This window comes from Capra hircus, chromosome 10 (genome assembly GCF_001704415.2).
Source record: "Capra hircus breed San Clemente chromosome 10, ASM170441v1, whole genome shotgun sequence".
NCBI lineage: Eukaryota > Metazoa > Chordata > Mammalia > Artiodactyla > Bovidae > Capra > Capra hircus.
The window spans coordinates 87,636,186-87,658,914 of NC_030817.1; the positions used below are offsets into that span (position 1 = coordinate 87,636,186).

The 22,729-nt window shown below is 51.1% G+C and overlaps 1 protein-coding gene and 1 long non-coding RNA gene across 3 annotated transcripts in view; one reads left to right on the forward strand and one right to left on the reverse strand.

Annotated features, from left to right (window-relative positions):
* Positions 512–18,484, forward strand: LOC108636838. Its single transcript, XR_001918599.1, has 2 exons — positions 512–807; positions 17,221–18,484. It is a non-coding gene; the product is annotated as an uncharacterized LOC108636838 (long non-coding RNA).
* SMAD6 (SMAD family member 6) overlaps positions 18,344–22,729 on the reverse strand; it is a 76,561-nt gene continuing 72,175 nt past the window's right edge. For both annotated transcript variants that reach the window (XM_018053608.1, XM_018053607.1), the window contains one exon: positions 18,344–19,298. In XM_018053608.1, coding sequence (XP_017909097.1) covers positions 18,757–19,298 — 542 coding nt within the window. In that variant the 3' untranslated portion in view covers positions 18,344–18,756. The remainder of the gene's footprint in view (positions 19,299–22,729) is intronic.

Genomic DNA, 22,729 nt, shown 5'->3' on the forward strand with positions numbered 1-22,729 from the left:
TGTTTGCATTCCTGGAGCCTGCGTCAGCTTGGGCAGTGGGCATGTCTATGCGGGCAGGCCTGGCGCAGTCCTGGCGGCTGGCCCCGCTCCCCAGGCCTCCTGGGCAGGCGCTGCAGTGGCCACGCAGGGCTCACTTAGCGGGCCTGGTGACTCACGCTTCCTCCCGGATTCCGGGAAATGCTTTCCTCCTGTTGCTGCTGCTGCTTTTTTTCTTGTTTAATGAGGAGTTCTCTGCAGACTTCCATGGCAACCTCAGGATGGAGAGGCAGCGGGAGAAGGTGGTCAAATCCATTCCCAAGAGGGGCCCCAAGAATTCCCATCACACACACACATATACACCCTTGCCAGCCCTGGCCGGAGCCCCCAACCCACCATGGAGCTCTGGTCCAGGAGGGCTAGCCCCAGAAATGCTCGCTTTTATTAAAAAGGAATGGCCTCACAAAGGCACGACTGTAGGAAAGGTTGTAATTTGCCCAAATAAAACTTAATTTGATCCATGAAATAGCTGTGGTTTATTGTGTAATAGATGTGCTATGTGTTTCAGTTTAATAGAAGCCAATATAATAGGGGGCCAGCTGGGGCCTCCAGAGGCCAGCCTCTTTCCCACCACGCACAGTAGGGCCACACAGCCCGCCCTGATGGCGAGACCCTCCAGCGGGAGGTGATGGAGAAGGGCTGGCCACAGACTCCTGGCCCAGACCACAGAGGCCCGTGGGAGAGACAGCCCAGGGACAGAAGAGTAAGAGCACTTGAAGGAAAAGGAGAAAAGAGAAGAAATGAAAACCACCCTTTTTCCAAAGCAAGACTGTAAGTGTGAGTCTGAGCAGGGGGCTGTAGGGACGGAGTCACTTTCCTGTCCCCTGCTGGAGTGGGAGGGCCCCTACCAGGGGCTGTGGGAGGAAGAAGGATTGGTCTGTCAGCTGGCATGGCTAGGGAAGGGAGCCTCCAGGACAGTCCCTGGGGAGTAGGTAGCTTCTTCGGCCTCCAGAGGCTTCGTGCGCAGGGTCAGGGCGGAGGGGGTACAGGCTGGGGGAGAGAGCCAGTGTGGGGGCGCTGAGTGGCTCACGTGGGTATGGCGGGGCCCCGGAGATGGTCCAGGCAGCATTCCCTGCCCCCGCCAATCCTGACCTGAAAGCCCAGACCGAGGGTCAGACAGAGTAAATAAGCTGGGTGGGGGGGCACTCAGTCGCTCAGTCGTGTCTGGCTCTTTGCGACCCCGTGGACTTCAGCCCACAAGGCTCCTCTGTCCATGGAACTTTCCAGGCAAGAATACTGGAGTGGGCTGCCATTTCCTCCTCCAGAGGATCTTCCCAACCCAGGGATCACAACTGCCCCTCCTGCATCTCCTGCGTTGGAAAGCAGATTCTTTACCTCTGAGCCACCTGGGTCAAACAGCCAGGGAGCAGCTCAGCCGGGTCTCAGTCCATGAACCCTGACGACACACTGGTGCTGGGTCTGGGACCGGGACCAGTAGATGCGATGCCAAAGTGGTCTTCCAGATACCAGGAATACTGGCCAGCTGACAGAGACCAACAGAGAAGGGGAAGGGGCGTGGGTGGAAGGAGCGGGGTCTCACATTTGCCTGCCGGTCTCTGTGAGCTCGGCACTGCTTTAAGCAAGTCATGCGCATTATCTCACGTAATCCTCTTGACGGCCCCATATAGTAGGTAATATGCGTGCTGTCGCTCAGTCATGTCCGTCTCTTTGTGACCCCAAGGACTGTAGCCCACCAGGCTCCTCTGTCCATGAGATTCTCCAGGCAGGAATATGGAGTGGGTTGCCAGGCTCTCCTCCAGGAAATCTTCCCGACCCAGAGATCGAACTCACATCTCTTGAGTCTCCTGTGTTGGCAGGCAAGTTCTTTACTACTAATGCCATCTAGGAAGCCCAGATATAGTAGATATTGGTGGTTCCATTTTTCAGATGAAGAAATTGAGGCCAGGGTGGCTTGTCCAAAATCATAGTTACCCATGGACCCTCTACTGCCTCCTGTGGGTGAAGACAGCATCCGGTTACCAGCTCGCCCTGCCCCACCCCATTCCCTAGTCCTTTCTGGCCCCTGGGTCCAGTTTGTTCCTGATTCATTCTCCCCAGGAGTGCGTCCCTAAAAAAGGTCTTTATTTGGCTCTGTTTGACCTTCAACAAACCTCTGAGCTTCAGTTTTCTCATTTATAAAATGGTAATAATTACACATACCCCACAAAGGCTGCTGTGGAGATTAAATGAGATATCATGTAAAAAGCACGTGAGCCATGATTTGGCCTTCAGAAGATATTCCTTAAGTCCATCTATTTCAAACAACTCCCATTGAGAATACTATGTGCCAGGTAAGTTCTGGACATTAGCTTAGGGGGAAGAAACACCTAGATTTGAATTCCAGCTCTGCTGTTTACTTGCTGAGTATCTGGAGGTTACTTTACCTCCCTCAGTTTCACCATCTGTAAATTGGACATAACATTACCTATTTCACAGGGATGATGGGATAATTAAGTGAGATTACAGATGGCACATAATAGACAGTGCTCAATAAACAATAGTTACTTCCTCCTCCTCATCCACATTATTATTCTCTTTCTAAACTCTTTTATGGCATGGCCTCTAGCATGTAGCAACGACATGTCTAATGCAATGTTGCCCCATAATCCTGCTTGACCTGTGTCCCCTCTCCCTCAAAGGTTTCTCAGTCTATCTGTGAACTAGGGTTCCAGTGCTGAGGCTCACAGAACCGTCTGTATCCCGAGTACCCCAGAAACCCATCACACATGAACCTAATGACTGAAAGAATGGAAAGCAGTTACCCTGGAAGCATGGTCTTCTGTTCTTCCAAGGAAATGTCCTTTTTTCGCCAACTCCACTGTTGAGCTGAGAAGGGCGGGTCTGTGCGGCATTCAGAGGGACAGCAGCCTCATTGATCAGGGTGGGGTCTTCCAGGGAGAGCAGCCGAAAAGTCTTCTCTGAAAGCCAAGTGAGAGAGGAAATGCGCCCCATCACCCTTCTGGGAACTGCGGGCATGTGCCTCTCTCCCCCTCCTACCCTGCTAACTCCCACCTGGACCTGACAGATGGCAGCAAGGCCAGGGAGCCCAGATAGAAAGCCATGCTGTGGCCTGGCCACCTAAAGCCACAGTGTGGGGCTTATATGAGACTGGAGCCATCGAGACTGTGCCTCAGCTGTGCGTGTGTGTGTGTGTGTGTGTGTACACTTTTCCCATTATGTCTTGTGAAGTTTTCCCAGGACTTTGCAGAGGTGCTATAGAGGTCAAGGCAGATAGTTGAGGGGTGGAAGTACACTACACAAATGTAAGGTCAGACTTCCCTGGCAGTCCAGTGGTTAAGACTCTGCCCTTCCAATGTAGGGGGCGCGGGTTCCAGCCCTGGTCTGGGAACTAAGATCCCACATGCCATGGGGCACCGCCAAAGAAATGGGGAAAAAAATGTAAGTTTCATTTATTGTCATTTAATACAGTCAAACTTCAACTAAGAAGAATACTGGCAGATAGAAATGTTTAATTAAGACTTAACACCAAATCCCTTGTGGTTCAATGTTTATAGTGGAGAGTCTGGTTTTATAATTATAATTTATAATAAAGTTTAATATAATATAATAAAGATAATGCATGCTCATTGTAGAAAATTTTAAAAACATGGGAAAGTAGTTTTAAAAAAAACGAATGCTAAAACTACCCCTAACTCCACAACCCAGAAATATTCACTGGATATATTTAATATACATGTTTATGCATTAATATCACAATATTGATATATATGTGTCAGGGGTGGAATTTCAGTGCTTACTGTATTATCTATGTACATACGGAAATGAAGTACTTTGTATATGTATAGATTTATCACTAGGTTTTTTTTCCCATTTGTCATTATATCATAAACTTTCCAGATAATTGAAGATTCTAAAACATGATAGTTTTCTTTATAACACATGCTGATGGTAGGATGAATAGTTCAGAAAAATAGAAATTGGAAAGAAAATACTCCCCCAGCTCACTTTGATCTTCTCTCCCATTTTCTCAGGCACAATTGCCATTAGCAATTAAACATAAAAAAAGAAGAATTAAACATGATTTTAAAAAGCTGCATAAAATTTTGTCACATGGATGTGCCATTATTTCTGTAATTTCTTATATTGGACAGTTAGACTTTTAAAATTTTTGCTGCCATACCAAATGAATATTCCTCAGGAAAAATCCCCAGAGGCAGAACTGCTGGCACAGAGGGCATAACATTTTTAAGGCTTTTAATCCATATTGAGAAACTGATTTCCTGAAAACTGCACCCCCCCCACCCCCCCCGCCCCAGTTTGTTGGCCCATCAGCATAGAAGTACATTCATCTTATTTACCTCACTCCATCTCAGCCCCGTTGAGGGCTATTTTTTTATAGTCTGGCCAAGGTGATAAGTGAAAAATAACATCTTGCAGTTTTAATTGAGGTTTTGTTTTCTAAAGAAGTTAAACATATTTTTAGATACTTACTTTCAAATATAAACATAAACTTAGTCACATTTTTTCCCCTTCATTAATTTTCTTTTCATGTCCACTGTGCATTTTTTTTTCCTATTGAGTTTCTTAAATTTTTTTCTTTTTGATTTGCCAGGGATCTTTACATATGTGTTGTTATTTTAATTCTATTTATGGGATGTTTTGATATACAGAAATTTCTGATCTCACGCACACAAACATATACATACATCTTTTTCTGTATAATTTCTTCCGTGACTGTTGGTGCTTAGAGACCCTTCCCATCCAGAGATCAAAATCATGAACATTTTATTCTAGTTATTTCATGGTTTGTTTTCACATTTGGCAGTCTCAGCCATCTGGAATTTGTTCTGCTCTATAGTGTGAGGTGAAGGTGGAGCTATTCTCTCTCCTCCCCATTGCTGCTGCTAAGTCCCTTCAGTCGTGCCCAACTCTGTGCGACCCCATAGATGGCAGCCCACCAAGCTCCCCCATCTCTGGGATTCTCCAGGCAAGAACACTGGAATGGGTTGCCATTTCCTTCTCCAATGCATGACAGTGAAAAGTGAAAGTGAAGTCGCTCAGTCGTATTCGACTCTTAGCGACCCCATGGACTGCAGCCCTCCAGGCTCCTCCGTCCATGGGATTTTCCAGGCAAGAGTACTGGAGTGGGGTGCCATTGCCGTCTCCCTCCTCCCCACTACACTCGTCCATCTCCTTGGTTTCCTAGGCACCACTCATAAAGCAAAACCTCCTTTCTAGAAGTGAAAGTGTGAGTCACTCAGTCATGTCTGACTCTGTGATCCTATGGACTGTAGTCCACCAGGTTCCTCTATCCATGGAATTCCCCAGGCAAGAACCCTGGAATAGCCTTTCCCTTCTCCAGCAGATCTTCCTGACCCAAGGATCGAACTCATGTCTCCTGCACTGCAGGCAGATTGTTAACTGTCTGAGTCACCAGGGAAGTCCTTTCTAGGAGATTCCGCAAAGTGTAGCAGCCTCAGACACTGTGCCGTCACCACCTGAAGACGCCCCCAGCCCTCCAGCGATACCTTCTGTACACAAAGGCACTCAACAAATAGGTGACCCAAGGGTGCCTGGGTGGAAGAAGACAGTCCTCATCATGCCATTTATAACACACATGCTTATCTCCTGTTGTGTTAAATACTCATAAGATATTCCAAACTTGAAAGGGAAGGAGTCTCACAGTGAAGCGCCAGAGTGGGTGAAAGGCATCTAGAAAAGGGAACGGCATAAGCAGGGGCTTGGAGGGACCTCCCTGGTGACCCAGTGGCTAAGTCTCCACACTTCCAATGCAGGGGGCTGGGGGGTTCGAGGTCCGGTCAGGGAACTAGATCCCACACATGCAGCAACTAAAGATCCTGTGCGCCACAGCTAAGACCCAGTGCAGCCAAATAAATAAATAATAAATATTTTTTCAAAAATTAGCAAAGGTTTGGAGTCACAAATCAGTTTGGCCTATTTAGGGAACATGGTTGGTTCAGACCTGGGAGGGTGAGGGACTGAGAAGGGCCTGATACATCCCACAAGGGGCTTGGACTTTGATGGGCAGCCAAAGGATAGCTTTTTGCAGAGGAATGACTGACTAAGCTGCGTTTTAGGAAGATCCATCTGGCTGCAGCATAGAGAGGGAACAAAGGGAGTTCCTAGAGGCCTGTGGAGGGATCCGCTATGAGGGGGTGACGGCGATGCCACAGAAAGATCATGTGACGGAGCCAAGGTGGTCTGGGGCTGCCCCTTCCAAGCCTGGAAGTCTGTCCTCAAACAAGCGAGCCCTGGCCTCCAGTCCCTGTGAGACACCACCCACCAGGGAGCATTCTGAGCCCCTTTGCCCTGGTCCCAGTCTTGGCGTGCTTGGCTGCTCTGGGGGTGAAAGTCTAGGATACAAAAACCTCGGAGCCCAAAGGCCACCAGATTTTGAAGCAGCAGTGATCTCAGTCGAACCCTAGCTCTATGCCTTATTTCCTGTGAGACCTCAGGCAAAGTCCTGAGCTCTTGCTAGCCTCATTCTTCCATATCTATAAAAGGGGACAGCCATATCTGTAGAAAGTGCTAGCATGAGGGTCCAGTGTGAGTATTCCATCAGTGGGAGGGGGACTCAGTTTATGTCAGTACCATACCACTGCCCTAAAGGTTAAGTCTCCTGCTTAACCCAAAGGAGTGGCCAGGTGTAAGGCCCAGGAAGGCAGGTGGTATCAGAGCGGATAAACAACAGTTTATAAAAGAACACTGGGCCAGTGTGTGTGTCTGACTAGCCCTTTCTGCTCTGCTTTCTTTCCCTCCCAGCCCTCTGTTGCTGGTGCTGCTGCTGCTGCTGTTTAATCCCTTCAGTCAAGTCTGACACTGTGCAACCCCATGAACTGTGGCCCACCAGGCTCCTCTGTCCATGGAATTCTCCAGGCAAGAACACTGGAGGGGTAGCCATTTCCTCCTCCAGGAGATCTTCCTGATCTAGGGATTGAGTCCAGGTCTCCTGCATTGCAGCAGATTCTTTACCACTGAGCCACCAGGGAAGTCCTCCCAGCCCTCTATCAAGCTCTTATTCTCTTCTAGGTCGTGTCTCAGACCACATCATTGCTTGCATCAGTTCCCATCTTGTTTTCCAAAGCACTTTCCTGCTTCCAAGTTCATTTATTCCTTGCAACCACTCTGTCAAAACAAGTATTAGACCCATTTCATAGATAAAGAAACTGAGACCACTCCCTTGTGGGGAGAAGGTGGTAGGACGCCCTTTGGCTGCTTTATGCTTCCCCAGCCTTCTCAGCCTCCCAACCATGGTGTCCAGAGTCAGGGCACTGGCTGAGAGGCATGAAATTCTACAAGCCAGTGTCTTCAACGCACACGAAAGAATCCCAGCACCTTAGGTGAGGGAAAGCTAATGAGCACTGGAACAAGAGTCAGGCAGACCCAGTTACAACCCAGCACCACCACGTGGCTGTGTGACCTTCAGGCAATCACTTGACCTCTCAGAGGTTTTGCTTCTCATCTATAAAACAGGCATCATCCCACAGATGCTAAAGCATTGCTGGGAGCATGAAACGAGAGAACTGATGGTGTACCAGTTATTTACTGCTGTGTAACAAACTACATTGTTTTTAGAAAGACTATCTCCCCAAACTAGTCAGTCCAACCTGTCCTATTTGTCAACACCATCAGTTCCACCAGATGCCTGAGTGATGGAAGCTGGGTGAGGCAGACATTCCAAGGTGCTGACAGGTGTTCTGCATGGGAGGTGCAGGAATAGGGGATATCTCATGCTGTTTCCCATAACTTCTTGGTTTGGGAAGGTTAAGAGAAAGAGTGATCAAATCACAGTCAGTGCTATTTGGTGGTAGATAGCTAGTCCAGCAGTGCATTTAAGGCATGCACACCAACATGGCAGGCTGCACGGGTGCTGCCCATTGTGAAGAAGGTCCTGGCATGCAAGGTGCTCCCTTCCCAGGTGCTGGGTTGCTGCTTTTCGCTCCACCGCCACAAAAGCTATGTGTTCTCTCCCAGAATCTATCTTTTCCACACTCACCCTCTACTTGTACCCAGATCTTTCACCCAGAAGGGCCAGGTACACTGAGTGGCAAGGCACTTTAATAAAAACTAACGAGAATTCCATTTGAATCCCCTTTTGGTCAGACTACCAAGCATAGGGTGCATTAACTAGGCTGGCCATTCAGGGAAGCTAAGAAGTCGTTGGCCCAGGAATTATTCGGGCAGAATCTCCTCAAATCCACCCCCAACCCTTTTCATCCTGGTTATTACCCAGGAGGTGACCCAGAGTTAGGTGATCCCTTTCTGGGAACAGTCACAATCAATGACCAAGTTGCCTTATTCAGGTGTGTGGACCAAGAAGAGGGGAGGGAGAGAAAGTTGGGAATGTTGACCCAACCAAGACCATCCCTGTGAACGGCAGGGAACAGGGACGGTCATGAACACTTTGACCATCAGCCCCTTGTCAAGTGTCTTCTGCACCGTTGTTAAACTGTAAATGGCCCTGAATGCGAAAACATGACCCAGATCAGCTTTGGGGCCAAAATGTTGTGGCTGGAATTGGCTGATCTGGCTGCCAGTGACAACATAACTTAAAAATGTGTCAACAGCATGGAAGCATACACCCACAGCCCCAAGACGGGGTCAGAGGTCTGAAGCAGTCAATCTCCCATCAGCAGCCAAGGTTCATGCTTACAGGTCAGCTTTGGGCAGCAGTCTCAGGCCTGGTGGACTGTGTAGAAACATGCCATCCTTTGCTTGCTCAGGTCTCTGAGGGTAGTCATGTCTGGTAGGGGATAGGTTCGGGCAGCAACAGGGGGCAGGCTGGCTAGGGCAGGCATGCCAGTCAGTCTCATCAGAGAACAGACCATTTCCAACAGGCATCTGCAGGAGTGACCCACGAAGTTCAATCAGCAGGCTCAATTAGTGGCAACAGTTTGTGTCCCTATAGAGAGGTGTCTTTAATTTGCCAGTTTGTAGTTCTCCTAGTGACAAATGAAACAGCCAGGTCATTGGTCAGATCCAAGAGACAGCAAAACTATAACAAGCTCCATCAAGAGGACTGTTGGCTGGAGCTATGAGAACAGGCTTGAGTTCTGCCCACTGAGCACAGCGGCTGTGCCCATTCGCAGAGCTGGCACACTGATGCGGAGTAGCTGCCGCTGCCCAGTGGACACCATCGGGACAAACCCAACCTGCAGGGGAAAGAGCCCTGATACCAGTCCATTCTCCACCTATGGTTTCCTCCTGGATTTTGTCTCAGGGAAATTTCCCCAAGAAAGTCAAAATTACCTTAGAGCAGCCAGGACCCACTTAAAGACTTCTGACTGTCATCTCTGCCTGGATCTAAAGTCGGTAGGATACACTGTATGAGGGGCTGAGTCATCATTCTTCCCTAAGGAGCGTGACCTGGGCCACCCTCTTGTCCCAAGTGAACCAGCTGAAGTTCTAAGGATTCCTCTGGTTCCTGTCCATGTCGGTGGTGAATTTCTCTTCTTTCTCAGTGTTAAGTACCCATCTCCATAACTGCTATCTAAAAGGCAAGAGCAACCTCAATCCCCCAGGAGAAACTCTAGTGGTGGCTCGTTTTGATGGGGGAAACTGACATTGAACGTTACCTTGACAAGGAAGTCCCACTACCTGGAAGAGAGTTAACCATGGTCAGGGAAACATTTTGGCAGCTGTCTTTGAATCTCCTTCTTAGCACTCAGCCTGAAACCACCTCCCCAATCCTCCTCAATAAAAGGCAATAAAATATAGGGACATCTATTGCTCAGAGGGTAAAGCATCTGCTTGCATTGCGAGAGACCTGGGTTTGATCCCTGGGTCAGGAAGATCCCCTGGAGAAGGAAATGGCAACCCACTCCAGTATTCTTGCCTGGAAAATCCCATGGACAGAGAAGCCTGGTAGGCTACAGTCCATGGGGTCGCAGAGTTGGACACGACTGAGCAACTTCACTTCACTTTATTGCCCAATTGGCCATACATCTTGATCAATATATTTGCTACTGAGTTCCATGGACTTCCTCAAAATTCCATTAACTGGCTTGTAAGACCCTCCTCTTTCCTCATCCAGAAAGCCACGTCTCTCTCAACATCCCTCCTGCATCACTGTCAAAGTCTATGAAGAATCTAAGACTTTCCCCAATTTGTAAGACAATAAGTTAGCTTGCCCTGTTTCCTGGATGCTGATGGAAGACATGAGACGCCTGGTTCAAAGACGACAGATTTCCAGCACTCAGGTCACTGCTGCAGCATGTCTGCACTGGTTTTCTTGTGATGCAAAGAGGGACAAGCGACAACTTCACACCCAGTAGGGTGCTTTATAGGAGCAGAATCCTAAGCTTGGGAACCCAGATCTTTTATAAGGGGTAGTAAAATGCCTGTCCTTTGCACCAGAGGGAGACACTATCTCTAAGGCTCTTGGTTATCATATATCCTGGAAGAAAGAGTCTGGAATACAAGCAGTCTGTGCCTTTGCTGCCAAGATTCTTAGAGAGTCCCATGGAGAATTATCTCCCCACACTACAAGCTTTCTCATTTGGTCCCTACGTGATAGAGGATATCATTCTCATTTTATGTATGAGAAAACCACAGCCCAGAGGAAACACATGAAAAGTTCAGAGAGAGTGGAAAATGGTGGGGCTAGGATTCAGACATCAAAGCTTCCCACTTCTCTCCAAAACTGGCCCAAATTCCTCAGCAACTGCAGTTCAGACAGAAGGCTTGACAGAGAATGTGGCAAAATCTCTAATTCAGAGATGGTTTTCATGGCTCTTCTCACCCTAACCATGACAAATTCCAGAACAGACTCACCTCAAAGGCCTTTGGCTTATCCTGGTCACTTGGGAGCCCACCCCTGAGGCTTAGAAACTGTTCCAGGGGATGTTTGATGACATCGCCTGCTTAAGCTAGGGCCAGGCCGGCCAGAGCCCTCCCCGAGTGGAAGACCCCTGGGAATCTCCAGCCTCAGACTCGGATAGAATGAGATCCCAAATATGCAGACTAATTCCTCAGTTTAAAAATCCTTGTGTGGCTCAAGCTGGTTCTTCCTCCCTGCAAGTTGTGGCAGGGACACCCCTCAGCACAGCCAGGGCCTGGCAGAGACCCGGGCTGTGAGCCCAGATGGGGCCAAGGAGCCCAAGGGTCAGACCTCAGCCCCGGAGCCCCAGAGTGCAGAGAGCTTGGGAGCCAGCCGAGGCCTGTCACCAAGGCGCCACTCGGCTTTCTGGGGATCCAATGTGGTTTTTGACGTGTATTGACATTATATGTTGGGCAGCACAAAGCTGGGGATTCTTAAAGAGTCAAAAGAGCTGTCATGAGGGCCAGGAACGGCAAGCATCACCGCTCCACGGGTGGAGGAGGAGAGCGAAGCGGGAACGGGGCGGGGGTGGGGTTGCCACTTCCGAAGGATCTGATTCCTGTACACATGCTCAGAAAGCACCAAACTGCTGCCCATTTTAGACAATTTAAGGAGCCTAGCCAACATTCTATGGCCAGCGGAGAAGGTCTTTCTTCCCCCTTCCCTGCAAACGCTCACGAGTAGCTGTGTTTCGTCTGCAGTGCTAACACCGCTTGCCCTGCACGCAGGACGCAGTGCTGTTTATATGCATGTTTTCCTAGGCATTCCTGAAGCTCAAAGATCACTGCTCAAAGATGAGAGCTCGAAAGTGAAACTGTGACAAATAAACATTCCCAATTAATGCGCTGGTTCAAGCAAAACTGACCCCCCAAAGCTGGCAATAAATACAGTATTTTAAAAATTCAACAAATGCTAAATGGCACTATAAGCAGGTCCTATTCTAACCGCTTCACAAATAGAAACCCATTTAATTTCATCTTCCTAACCATCCTAGAAGGTGTCCATTCTAACAAATGAGGAAACTGAGGCACAGAGTCCTTAAATAACTTATCCGAAGTCACTTAGCTGGAGGCAGAGCTGGGCCTGGAGCCGCGGGAGTTGCCTCCAAAGCTTGTGTGCTCAGTCAAGTTCAGAAGTGCACCATTTATTCACAGGATGAGGGGGGTCCGGATGGGTAGATAGGAACACCAGCTCTGGAACCAGGGATCTTGGTGGGAATCTTCCATCTGATACTTATTAGCTGTATGACCTTGCTTAACTTCCCTGAGCCTCACCTATGGATCAGGGATAAGGATTAAATGAGATAATACAAAGTGCCTAGTATACAACACTCAGATGGTAAAGAATTTGCCTGCAACGCAGAGACCCAGGTTTGACCCCTGGGTGGGGAAGATCCCCCGAAGAAGGGAATGGCAACCCAGTCCAGTATTCTTGCCTGGAGAATTCCATGGACAGAGGAGCCTGGAAGGCTATAGATCATGGTGTCACAAAGAGTCAGATATGACTGAGTGACTAACACTTTAGTATATATTAATAACAAGTCCCTTAATAAATGAAACTGTTATGCTTATTGCTAAACAAAGTAAGGGTTCTATTACTAGCAAGCGCCCCAGCTCCTCTCAGCAGATCCAATATGAAAGCCCACCCTAGGGCTTCCCTGGGTGGCTCAGTGGTAAAGAATCCACCTGCCAATGCAGGAGACACAGGTTCGATCCCTGGTCCAGGAAGACCCCACATGCTTTGGAGCAACCGAGCCCGTGTATTACTACTGAGCCTGTGCTCCAGAGCCTGTGCTCCGCAAGAAGAGAAGCCACTGCAATGGGAAGCCGGCGCACCGCAAAGAAGACTAGCCCCTGCTCACCGCAACTAGAGAAAAGCTGGCACAGCAAAAAAGTCCCGGCACAGCCAAAGATAAATAAATATATACAATTTCTAAAAAAGAAAGCCCACCTTAGATTTTGGGGTGGGCAGCGAGGGATCTCTAGAACCCCTGGGCTCCTCCAGAAGGCATCATCAAGACATCTGGTTTAGACCTTTCATTTTTGAAGGGAAATTAAAGCCCAGGGAGGAGGCTTTCCTAGCACCATTCAGCCAGGTCTCCCACAGTGCCCCCAGGGAGTCAAGGAGGTCACATTAAAAACGATCTGTATCCTCTGCTCAGCCCATGAGCTCCTGGTCTCACACTCAGAAATTCTAGGCATTTCATCTACACTCCACTAGCCTCGCTACGACCTGCATTGAAAACAGCAAGGCTGCGAGGCTGTTTCAACTCACATTCCCGGTGACAGTCAGCCTTCACCGTTCTCCCCTTTTCCCAGTATCCTCCACCAAGCCCCCAACCAGGCCAAGGTGACACTCAGCTTCCTCTGGGTTATCCAGGCTGCCGGAAGTCAGCAAAACCCTCAATCTCAGGGTGAAGAATTGTAAAACTTTGTCTTCATTTGCCTTTTATTAAAAAGCATAGGGAACACAACAAGGAGAATATTCTTAATGCCACAGAACCACACACTGAAAACTGGTTAAAATTGCAGTTTCTGCTATGTCTATTTTACCACAATAATAACACTCACCACAAAATCATAGAAAAGATGAAAAAGTTCTAGGGAGGGTTAGTGGTGATGATTGTGCAACAGTGCAAACACACTTAATGCCACTGCATTGTACACTTCAAAATGGTTCAACTGGTCAAATTTACACTATATATGTTCTTTTTTTTAACCACAATTAAAAACAGACACAACCAAAAAATGATCTCTGCCACTAACCTGCTTGCCTCTCCTCTGCTTTGGTCAGACTAATGCAGGTTTCTCAGAAGCCTTTACAGCATCTCTGGGAGGTCAACTCTGAAAGGAGCCCCGGGTCAAGGGTTTGGCCTCCACTGGCCATTGCCTTGCTGTGTGGCCCTGGTTAGTAGCCTGACTCTCTGAGCTTCAGTTCTATGAGAGTAATGGAACTAGACGCCCTCCCACTCTGGACATTTTCTGATTCTGTGCTCTAAATCATTAAAGGATGCTCCCCCATCCCAAATCAGGAATTCTTGCTATCACAGCCCCAAGAGGGTAAAATAAGACTATAGGACTGGGGCTTGAGGCTAGTGGAGGGCGTGAAGGTTCTTAGAGGCCTAGAAGGAGAAGTCAGCTGGGGTTGTCATGGAGATGCATGGTACTAATAAACACACCCCCCTCTGGATGCCTGCTCATTCCTGCAGAGTTTATAAAACACGCCCACATCTAGTACTCCCATGACCCTTTCACTCCACAAACATCCAAAAAGCCCATCCTCTGTGTCCGGCACTGGGCTAGACCAGGGTTATAAGACATCTCTGGCTTCCAGGAGACTCCTAGGGAGGAGAGAGGGGACAGCAGCGTGGTCAGATCTTGCACTGGGCAGGCCAGGGCATGGTCGGGAGCAGGGGGCAGTTTGGGCAAAGGCCTAGAGGGGAGAGAGAGGTCTGGAGTGTGGTGTTTGAAGGTACTTGGCCAAGACGACTCAGGGCAGGGCTAGGTCCTCTCAGAGGCAGTGCTATGTCCTAAACACACAGGCAGCCAGCGGAGAGGTCACCATCACATGGAAGAGGTTCACTGTCAGATTTGGGTGCAGGCGCTTCCCTGGTGGCTCAGTGGTAAAGAATCCGCCTGCCGACGCAGAAGACATGGCTTCGACCCCTGATCGAGGAAGACCCACATGCCGCGAAACGACGCTGCCCATGCACCACAGCTACTGAGCCTGTGCTCTGGAGCCGGCAGCTGCAACCACGGAAGCCCACTCGCCCTAGAGCCCACGCTCTGCTACAAGAGAAGCCACTGAAACGAAAAGCTTGTGCACTGCAACCAGAGAGAAGCCCCTGCTCCCCGCAACTCGAGGAAAGCCTGAGCAGCAGCGAAGACCCAGCACAGCCAAAAACACGTCAATTACTTATTTGTTAAACAAAGATTTGGGTGCAGACCATGACTCCGGGTGAGGAGTGGACTGAAAGGGGCGGGAGAGGGAGGGAGGCCTATTCAAGAGGCCACAGCAGCTGCTGGTGGAGGCCCTGGCATCCTGGACTATGGACATCCAAGTGGGTCACTGACTATTCCTGCTGCGGAAAGTGAGGTTCTCCCAGGTCAGCTGACTGCCCCAAGCCAGGAGTGAGTTAGGAGATCTGAATCTGAGACCTCATACATGCTGAGACCCTAACCCCAGCTTTCCTTAGCAACCTGAGCTGCTTTCTAGGCCTCAAGGCACTTGCTGAGAGCTTAATACATGCCAGTTGTGAGTGCCTGCTGCTGCTGCTGCTAAGTCGCTTCAGCCGTGTCCAACTCTGTGTGACCCCATAGACGGCAGCCCACCAGGCTCCCCCGATCCTGGGATTCTCCAGGCAAGAACACTGGAGTGGGTTGCCATTTCCTTCTCCAATGCATGAAAGTGAAAAGTGAAAGTGAAGTCAGGCATGTCTGACTCGTAGTGACCCCATGGACTGCAGCCTACCAGGCTCCTCCGTCCATGGGATTTTCCAGGCAAGAGTCCTGGAGTGGGCTGCCATTGCCTAACAGGTATTAATTCACATAATCCTCCTGACAACCCTAGGATGGAAATACTCTTGTAATTCTGATGAGGAAACTCGGGCACAGAGAGGTTAAGTAACATGCCTCAGATCACTTTATGTGGTAAGTGGCAGAGTCTGGATTAGAACAAGGCAGTTACAGCCAAAGACAGCCAGAACAATGAAGCCTTCTGAAATGTGTGGGATGGAAGCTTCCGGAACAGGTAGTGGGAAGGGATGGGGGGAGTTCCCAGAAGTGAACAGAGGTGTGTGCACACCCTCTGGAGTAATGAGGGAATCTGTGTCCAGACATTGAGGAAGCAGCCAGATCAGGCATTCTGAGACCTGGGATTCAGGCTCAGTTCTGCCCCCAAACTTGCTGTGTGACCTTGGGCTCCTCATAGCCCTCTTTGAGCCTTGCGTTTTCTCACCTGAAACCTGAACACAAGATCTCCAGGACCCCTCCCCCTCCCAGCTGTACTCCTCTGGCTCATAGACCCATCCTTGCACACCCTCACCCCCAGACACTTTCAGAGACTAAGGCAGGGAAGGGACAGGACATGGGGGTGGGCTGTGCAGCAGAGAGAGAGGGGCAAAGGAGGGACTAACGCCTCTCCCCAAATCTAGCCAATAGCAGGAAATCCATTCCCCCTCTGTTCCCATCCTAGGTCTGGGCCTGGGGGCAGTAAACCCCACCCACCGCACTTCCCAGAGCCTGCAGCGACCCGGCTCCCACCACGCTCTCCAGAGACAGGGCCTTGTTTAGAAAGTGTCTTTGGAGCCTGAGTCACCAATCCCTGGGTGGTCTGGGGAAAACCACAAAGTTTCTGCAGGCACCACGACTGGGAAAGGGGGAGGATGGAGGTCCTGCTGCCACTTGTGACCTCAGCAACTCAGCCTGTCCTGTCTGGGACTCGGTTTCCCCCTGTGAACTGAAGGACCAGAACTGGAGCCTCAGACCCCCGCTAAGAAAGGCAGCCATGAGGCCTCTCCGCAACACTTGAGGCCATCCAAGGAGCTCAGGGAGGTTCCCAGGCTGGGCAGAGGGCAGGCCTGGGAGCAAGACTGCTCCAAGGTTGAGGCCCCTGGGTCCCCAGAGTTCAGCCCTCCAGACTCAAGGACGGTCCCCAGGGGTCAGGCCCACTCCAGCAAAGCCAGTCACAACCAGCACAAGAGAGGACATCGGACAAGACGCCCAGCCCACATCTGAGACAGAGACGTGTCCTGTTCCCCAGGGAGCTTGGGCACAGGACAGCATTCCCCTAAGCATCCATTTCTCCCTCTGGAAAGAGGGACTGGCCAAGAACACCCTCGCAGAGGTTCTCGCTCCGTGGTATTAAGGACTCACAAACAGTTCATGTCAGTAATCACTGACTTGAAAAGGAGACAGATACAGTGACTCCGGGCCCATCCTCCCAACACAGCACGGCTCTGCCCACTGCACCCCAGGAGGACCAAGGCCTGGACAGCGGGGACAGCAGAGGAAGCGGGGACTCCTGGGAAGCTCGGGTCTGGGGTGGCAGAGGGGAGTGAAAGGGACTGGGCTGGCTGACCTGGGTCTGAGACAGAATTAGAGGGGTAGAAAGGAGTCCGCTAGCATAGCACTTTGGGAAATGAAGTAAAAATAGTGTAGTTCTTGGAGGATGTGGTGGCCATGATTCCCACCTCCGGGCACTTTTGTGTAGCAACACCACCCCCTCTCCCACACACACACACATCTGCCACCAACACACACACATACTGTAGCAAGAATGGTTTGTGTGACCAACAGAACATGGCAGAAGTGATGGAATGACGCTTCCGAGATAAGGTTAGGAAACACAGCAGCCTCACACTTGGTCTCTCTCCTTTGGATCAGTTGCTCTTAGGCAAGCCACGTCATGAGTGGCCCAATGGACAGGCCTACGTGGTGAGGAACTGAAGCCTCCAGCCAACAGCCACGTGAGCAGGCTTGGAAGTGGGTCCTCCAGGCCCAGTTAAGCCTCAGATGACTGCAGCCCTGGCCGACAGCTTGATTGCAGCCTCAAGAGACCCTGAATCAGAACCACCCAGCTAAGCTGCTCCCGCATTCCTGAGCACAGAAACTGTGATAATAAATGGTAGTTGTTTCAAGCTGCCAAGTTTTGGGATAATTTATTACGCAGCAATAGATAATACACAGGACTTCTCAGAGCATTTAATAGGCTAATGTAAATCTCCAAGAAAGAAGATATACAATGTAACATTCCCCTTAGTTATTTGGCCAAGAAGGCCGTCTTTTTTTGAGTTTTCTCAAGAGAGGAAACTAATTTAATATGGCTCTGGTCCTACAATTAGATGTAAGTTCAAACCTTGGTCTGTTTCATGAGCTAGTCATTTACCCTTCCAGAACCTTTTATAGAGTAGAAAGAAACCACCTGCCTTTGCATCAATCATGACGACAGCCCCAGATGGGCAGGTTCTGACCTCCTTGGTGAGGGATCGGAGGGTAGCTTATTTAGGTCCTACAAGGGAGTTTCACCCTGGGGCTCAGGGAGCTTCCACAAGGCCATTAAGTGGGTCCAACACCCACCATCTCAGTCTTTCTTCCACAGATCATTTCCCCAAAGTGGTGAGAATTAGTCCTCTAGTTTGCAGACAGCTCAGAGATGGGAGGTATGGACCCACATCTTCCCCATCAGACTGAGAGCTGGCGTAGGCCACAGCATGAGCCTCTCCCATCAGATTGGAAGCGTTTACCCAGGATGGATGGGCCACAAACTCCCCCTCCTCCTCCTCCTGAATCCTGTGGAACCCCACAGCCATGGGAGGGAAGGGTCAACAGAACCTTCTCTGGTCTTAAGAACAAACATAGGTCTTGCCTTCCTTTTCAAGGTAATTCCCTCTATTCTTTAACCACTAAAAGACTGAAATCAAGTTTCAAATGCCTGACTGGTCAGAAACCCACGGAAACCCTGCATATCCCTCTTTGTTAAAAAGAAGACAGTTAAAAAAAAAAAAACTATAATGCGAATACTTTATTATCAACGAGTGACTGGTATTAGCTTTTTGTCTGGGCATTAATATTTCAGAAACCAGACACCAAACCCAGGCTTTTCCACCTGGCTCTGCTGTATCATTTTCTTTAAAGAAAAAAAAAAAAACATAAAGAGGAAGGAGGAAGAGAAAGAAAATATATCTGTATTATAAGCCAAAGTGCGTCTTTCTTGTTTTGTCCATATACACACATTGCACCATACATAAATAATTACATTGTAAAAATGACTCCATAATTACAAGTATAATATATATTTCCATATAATATATAAAACTTTATATTAAATCTAGGTAGATGATATCTGGGGGGGGTTCGTCCGTGGGGGCTGTGTCTCTGGGCACGGGGCCCCCCCTGGCGGCGGGGCAGGTGGCGGGGGCGCTATCTGTGGTTGTTGAGAAGGATCTCGAGCCAGCAGGGGCAGGAGGTGATGAACTGCCGGGAGTAGCAGGGCCCCCAGCCCTTGGCGAAGCTGATGCGGACGCTGTTGGGGTCGTAGGGGCCGTCGGCGGCGTCGGGCTCGGGGCCGTGCTGGAGCAGGCCGGAGCGCTCGAAATCGAACACCTTGATGGAGTAGCCGGGAGGCACCTTGCGGACCACCAGGGCGCGGCCGCCGGGCGCGTCCAGCGTCGGGGAGTTGACGAAGATGGGGTGCTCGCCGCGGTTGTAGGCCCACACGCCGTCAGGCTCCTTGCTGAGCAGGATGCCGAAGCCGATCTTGCTGCGCGTGCGCCGCACCGACTCGCTGCGCTGCTCCAGGTTGAGCTGGCCCAGGCAGAAGCCGCTGCCCTGAGGTAGGTCGTAGAAGATGCTGACGGCCTGGTCGTACACCGCGTAGAGGCGGCCCACCCGCGTCCGGTGCTCCCAGTAGGCCACGCTGCACCAGTGGCTCGGCTTGGTGGCGTCCGGAGACATGCTGGCGTCTGCGGGGCAAGCACAGGGCACGCAGCTGTTATTGCCGGGCAGCGGAGGTGGTGTGGCTGCCTGGCCCGGGGAGAAGGGGAGGTGCGTGGAGTTTCTAGCACCCCACAGACATGGGGAGCATCCACTGCGGGCCAGGCTATCCTCAAACTTAACCCGCAGGCCCCCTCGCCCAGCCCCACCCACACACACACACAGGCAGGGCACCTACTGTGCCAGGTGCCACGGGCACCCAAACACGAGCCACACCCGGCTCCGGTCCATCGAGTTTTACAAGCCAGCGGAAGAGGGACACACACCCACACACCCAAGGGAGGGGCTGAACGGTGAGCACCTACATTGTTCTGGGTGCTGTGGTCTGCACTCGTCACTCCACACGTGACTCTCTGGGGCCTCATGAAACGGCGAGGAGGCCACCTTCTCATTTTACAGATGAGGATCTGAGACTTGGCAGCCCAGGGCCACCCAGCTGGCAAGTGGCACCACCAGGATTTGAACCCACTCAGTCCAAGCCTCAACTTGAACAGAGTGGGGTGAGGTGCAAGTTAGTCGCTCAGTCATTTCCAACTCCTTGCGACCCTGTGGACTATAGCCCGGCAGGCTTCTGTGTCCATGTGATTCTCCAGGCAAGAATACTGGAGTAGGTTGCTATTCCCTTCTCCAAGGGATCTTCCTGACCCAGGACTCAAACCCAGGTGTCCTGCATTGTAGGTGGATTCTTTACTGTGTGAGTTACCAGGGTGAGGCAATGGAGGGATGTAAATCACCCTTTGGAGGGGTCTCAGGAATCAGAAGGCAGGATAGGGTAGGGTAGGGGACGTGGCCCCCAGTATCTCTTGCAGCTGGGAATCACAGCTGCTCAATGCTGACGGCTCCCAGCCTCAGCCTTGAGCGTCATGCAGTCTCCCAGCAACCCCCACCCCCAGCCCCTCAGGTTGGCTCTCTTGGCAGGAAGTGGAGGTCTTCACCAGAACTGCAGCCGCTTCTGTGAGACAGAGAAACGAAGGGTCTCTAAGTGGGAAAGGAGATCGCTCCTCAAGGGCTCCAGTTTCCGAGCTGTTCCTCTCCAGACCCCACTTTCCCCAGTGACAGCAAAGATGTGGCCTGGATGAAGACTGGAATCCCTTTTCACTCCAGCTGGGAGCACCTCTATGCGTCTGCGTGAATTTAACAATTTCCTGAAACTAGGTATAGCAAGGGCCCCGTCTTGAAGGGCAGGCTCCTCCTCACTGCCCTCAGGCATCGCTGGCCTCAGATTCTGAAGCATTTTGACGCCTGGGCTCTCCTTTGAGCTCACGGCTCTGAGAAGCAGACTGCCCAGTGGGGTGATGTGTTTCCCACTCAGGCCCTTGGCTGGGGCTTTGGCAGAGGGAGAAGGTCTGCTGGAGGCCTGATGAGGACACAGTGAGGCCCTTTATAGCTCAGCTTCTCCCAGAGAAACAGAGCAAAGTCCAGTCACACCTGAGGGAGAAAGCACTGCCAACAACTTCATTCAGGAGCCTGGGTGAGGTCAGCTGTCTGCCTTCAGTCCAGTCCCGCCCAGACGTCCCAGAGCAGCAGGGTGACAGAGCTCCCGACGTTCCCTTATGTTCTGGGAGCCCCCCCCCCCCGCCCCAGCCAAGCAGGGAGCTGTGCACCTGAGGGGCTTCCTGTTAGGTTGCTTGCTGTGCTCTGCCTGGGGCTGGGCACAGTCTCAAAGGGTGGCATTAAGGTCCCAGCCACAGGGCCCCAGGCTAGCCCCTGAGGATGTATACTTTGTCTCATGGTCCCTACGCAGACCCCTCATGGTTCTAGCTGTGGTCAGAGTGGGGGAAATAGGCCCTGCTCCCTGCTCTCAGCTGACCTACCCCTCAGCCAGTGGGCACTAGGCCAGTCCCAGCAGCTGGGCAGCCAGGAGTACCCCACACCCTTGTCCCCTTCTCCATCCATCCATCTGGCCTTGGTCTGAGAGTTGTCAAGATGCAGAGGAGCAGCACCGTCCCAGCCTGGCTGTGAAACTCCGAAACCAACCTTCTCCTTAGAGGAGAATTCCATCAGTGCTCCAGGCACAGAGGTGTGGAGGCAAAGAAATGTGCCTGGAGAATGCTGGGCGACAACACAGGCAGCAGGCACCTCTGAGTGCCCTCCGTAAGCCAGGTGACTTCTTGGTGCACCTGCTACCAGCCTTGTTTACAGGTGTGGAAACTGAGGCCCCAGGAGGTGCCATAACCGGCTAAGGGCACATGCTCAACAGTGCTGGGGCTGGGGGAGGGAGGTGGGAGGGGGGTTCATGTTTGGGAATGCATGTAAGAATTAAAGATTTTAAAATTAAAAAAAAAAAAAACAAAAACCAGTGCTGGGGCTGGCATCAGTGCCAGGCCGCACTCTTGAGGGGAGCTCGTCTCCACACTCCAGACAGGCGCCCCGCCTTCTCGGAGCCTCAGTCTCCCTATCTGTAACCATGACAGTTCTCGTGGGCTGTGAATCCCTAGAAGTGCTTCCCCAAAAGCTGGTGAGTCACAAACGAAAGACCTTCATCCCCTGAAGACTTACACAATTCTACTGGGGGAGGGAGTGCTGCTGCCCCGCCGACCAGCACAGAGGGGCCACCCTAGTCATAAAGGGGCAGCTCTGCCCCAGGGTGTAGCCACTCGTAAAAGCTTAAGAAGCACTTTAACAGAGAGAAGAGTAATGGGACCCTAGGGGTGGGGCACTTCCTCCCTCCCAGCTCCTCAAAGGCTTTTAATTCAAGGCCAGGTGGGCCTTCCTGTCCCCCTCCTCAGCACCTCCAATCCCAGCCAAGCCAAACCAATTGTGCCCTCATCATCTAACCACCCCCCCAAACCCCAGTCAACACCTGTGCCCTGGGTCTTGTCCCAGTCAGTGCTCCTCACGGGGGATGGAACCCTATGCATGGGGATAAACCACCCACCCCGAGTTGCCCTGGGGCCCAGCCTGCCCCAGCTGTGGTGCTCCAGGACACCGCCTAGTCCAGGCCTCACCTCCTGTGGCCTCTGGATGAGCAGTAACACCTCATCAAGCCTGGGCTCTGGGCCAGGGCTTCCAAATTCCAAGGGATGGACTGCCGCCTCTGGGAAGCCCTCTCCGACCTCTCCCTCCTGTGCACCTAGAGCCTCAAATGCAGCCTCGCTCTTGGCCTGAGCAGGGGTCTGTGCGGTTGGTCAGTGTCCCTGGCTGGCCTCGACTCTCAAGGAGGAATGGGTGGGTCTTAGTCCCCTCTGCATCTGTCCCAAGTCTGCAGGTATCGTCCAGGGTGCTCTTGGAACACCCTGCAAGGGAAGGAAACAGAATATATGCCAAGTGTGGGCATACTGCCGTCACCCTACCCCTTACTGGAATCCTTCCCAGTAGCTGGGGCTGATGGCCTCAGGCCTGAAAGCTGCTGGCCAAGGTCTAGGGTCTCAGGTCTCATCCTCAGACAGCAGCCCAGCAG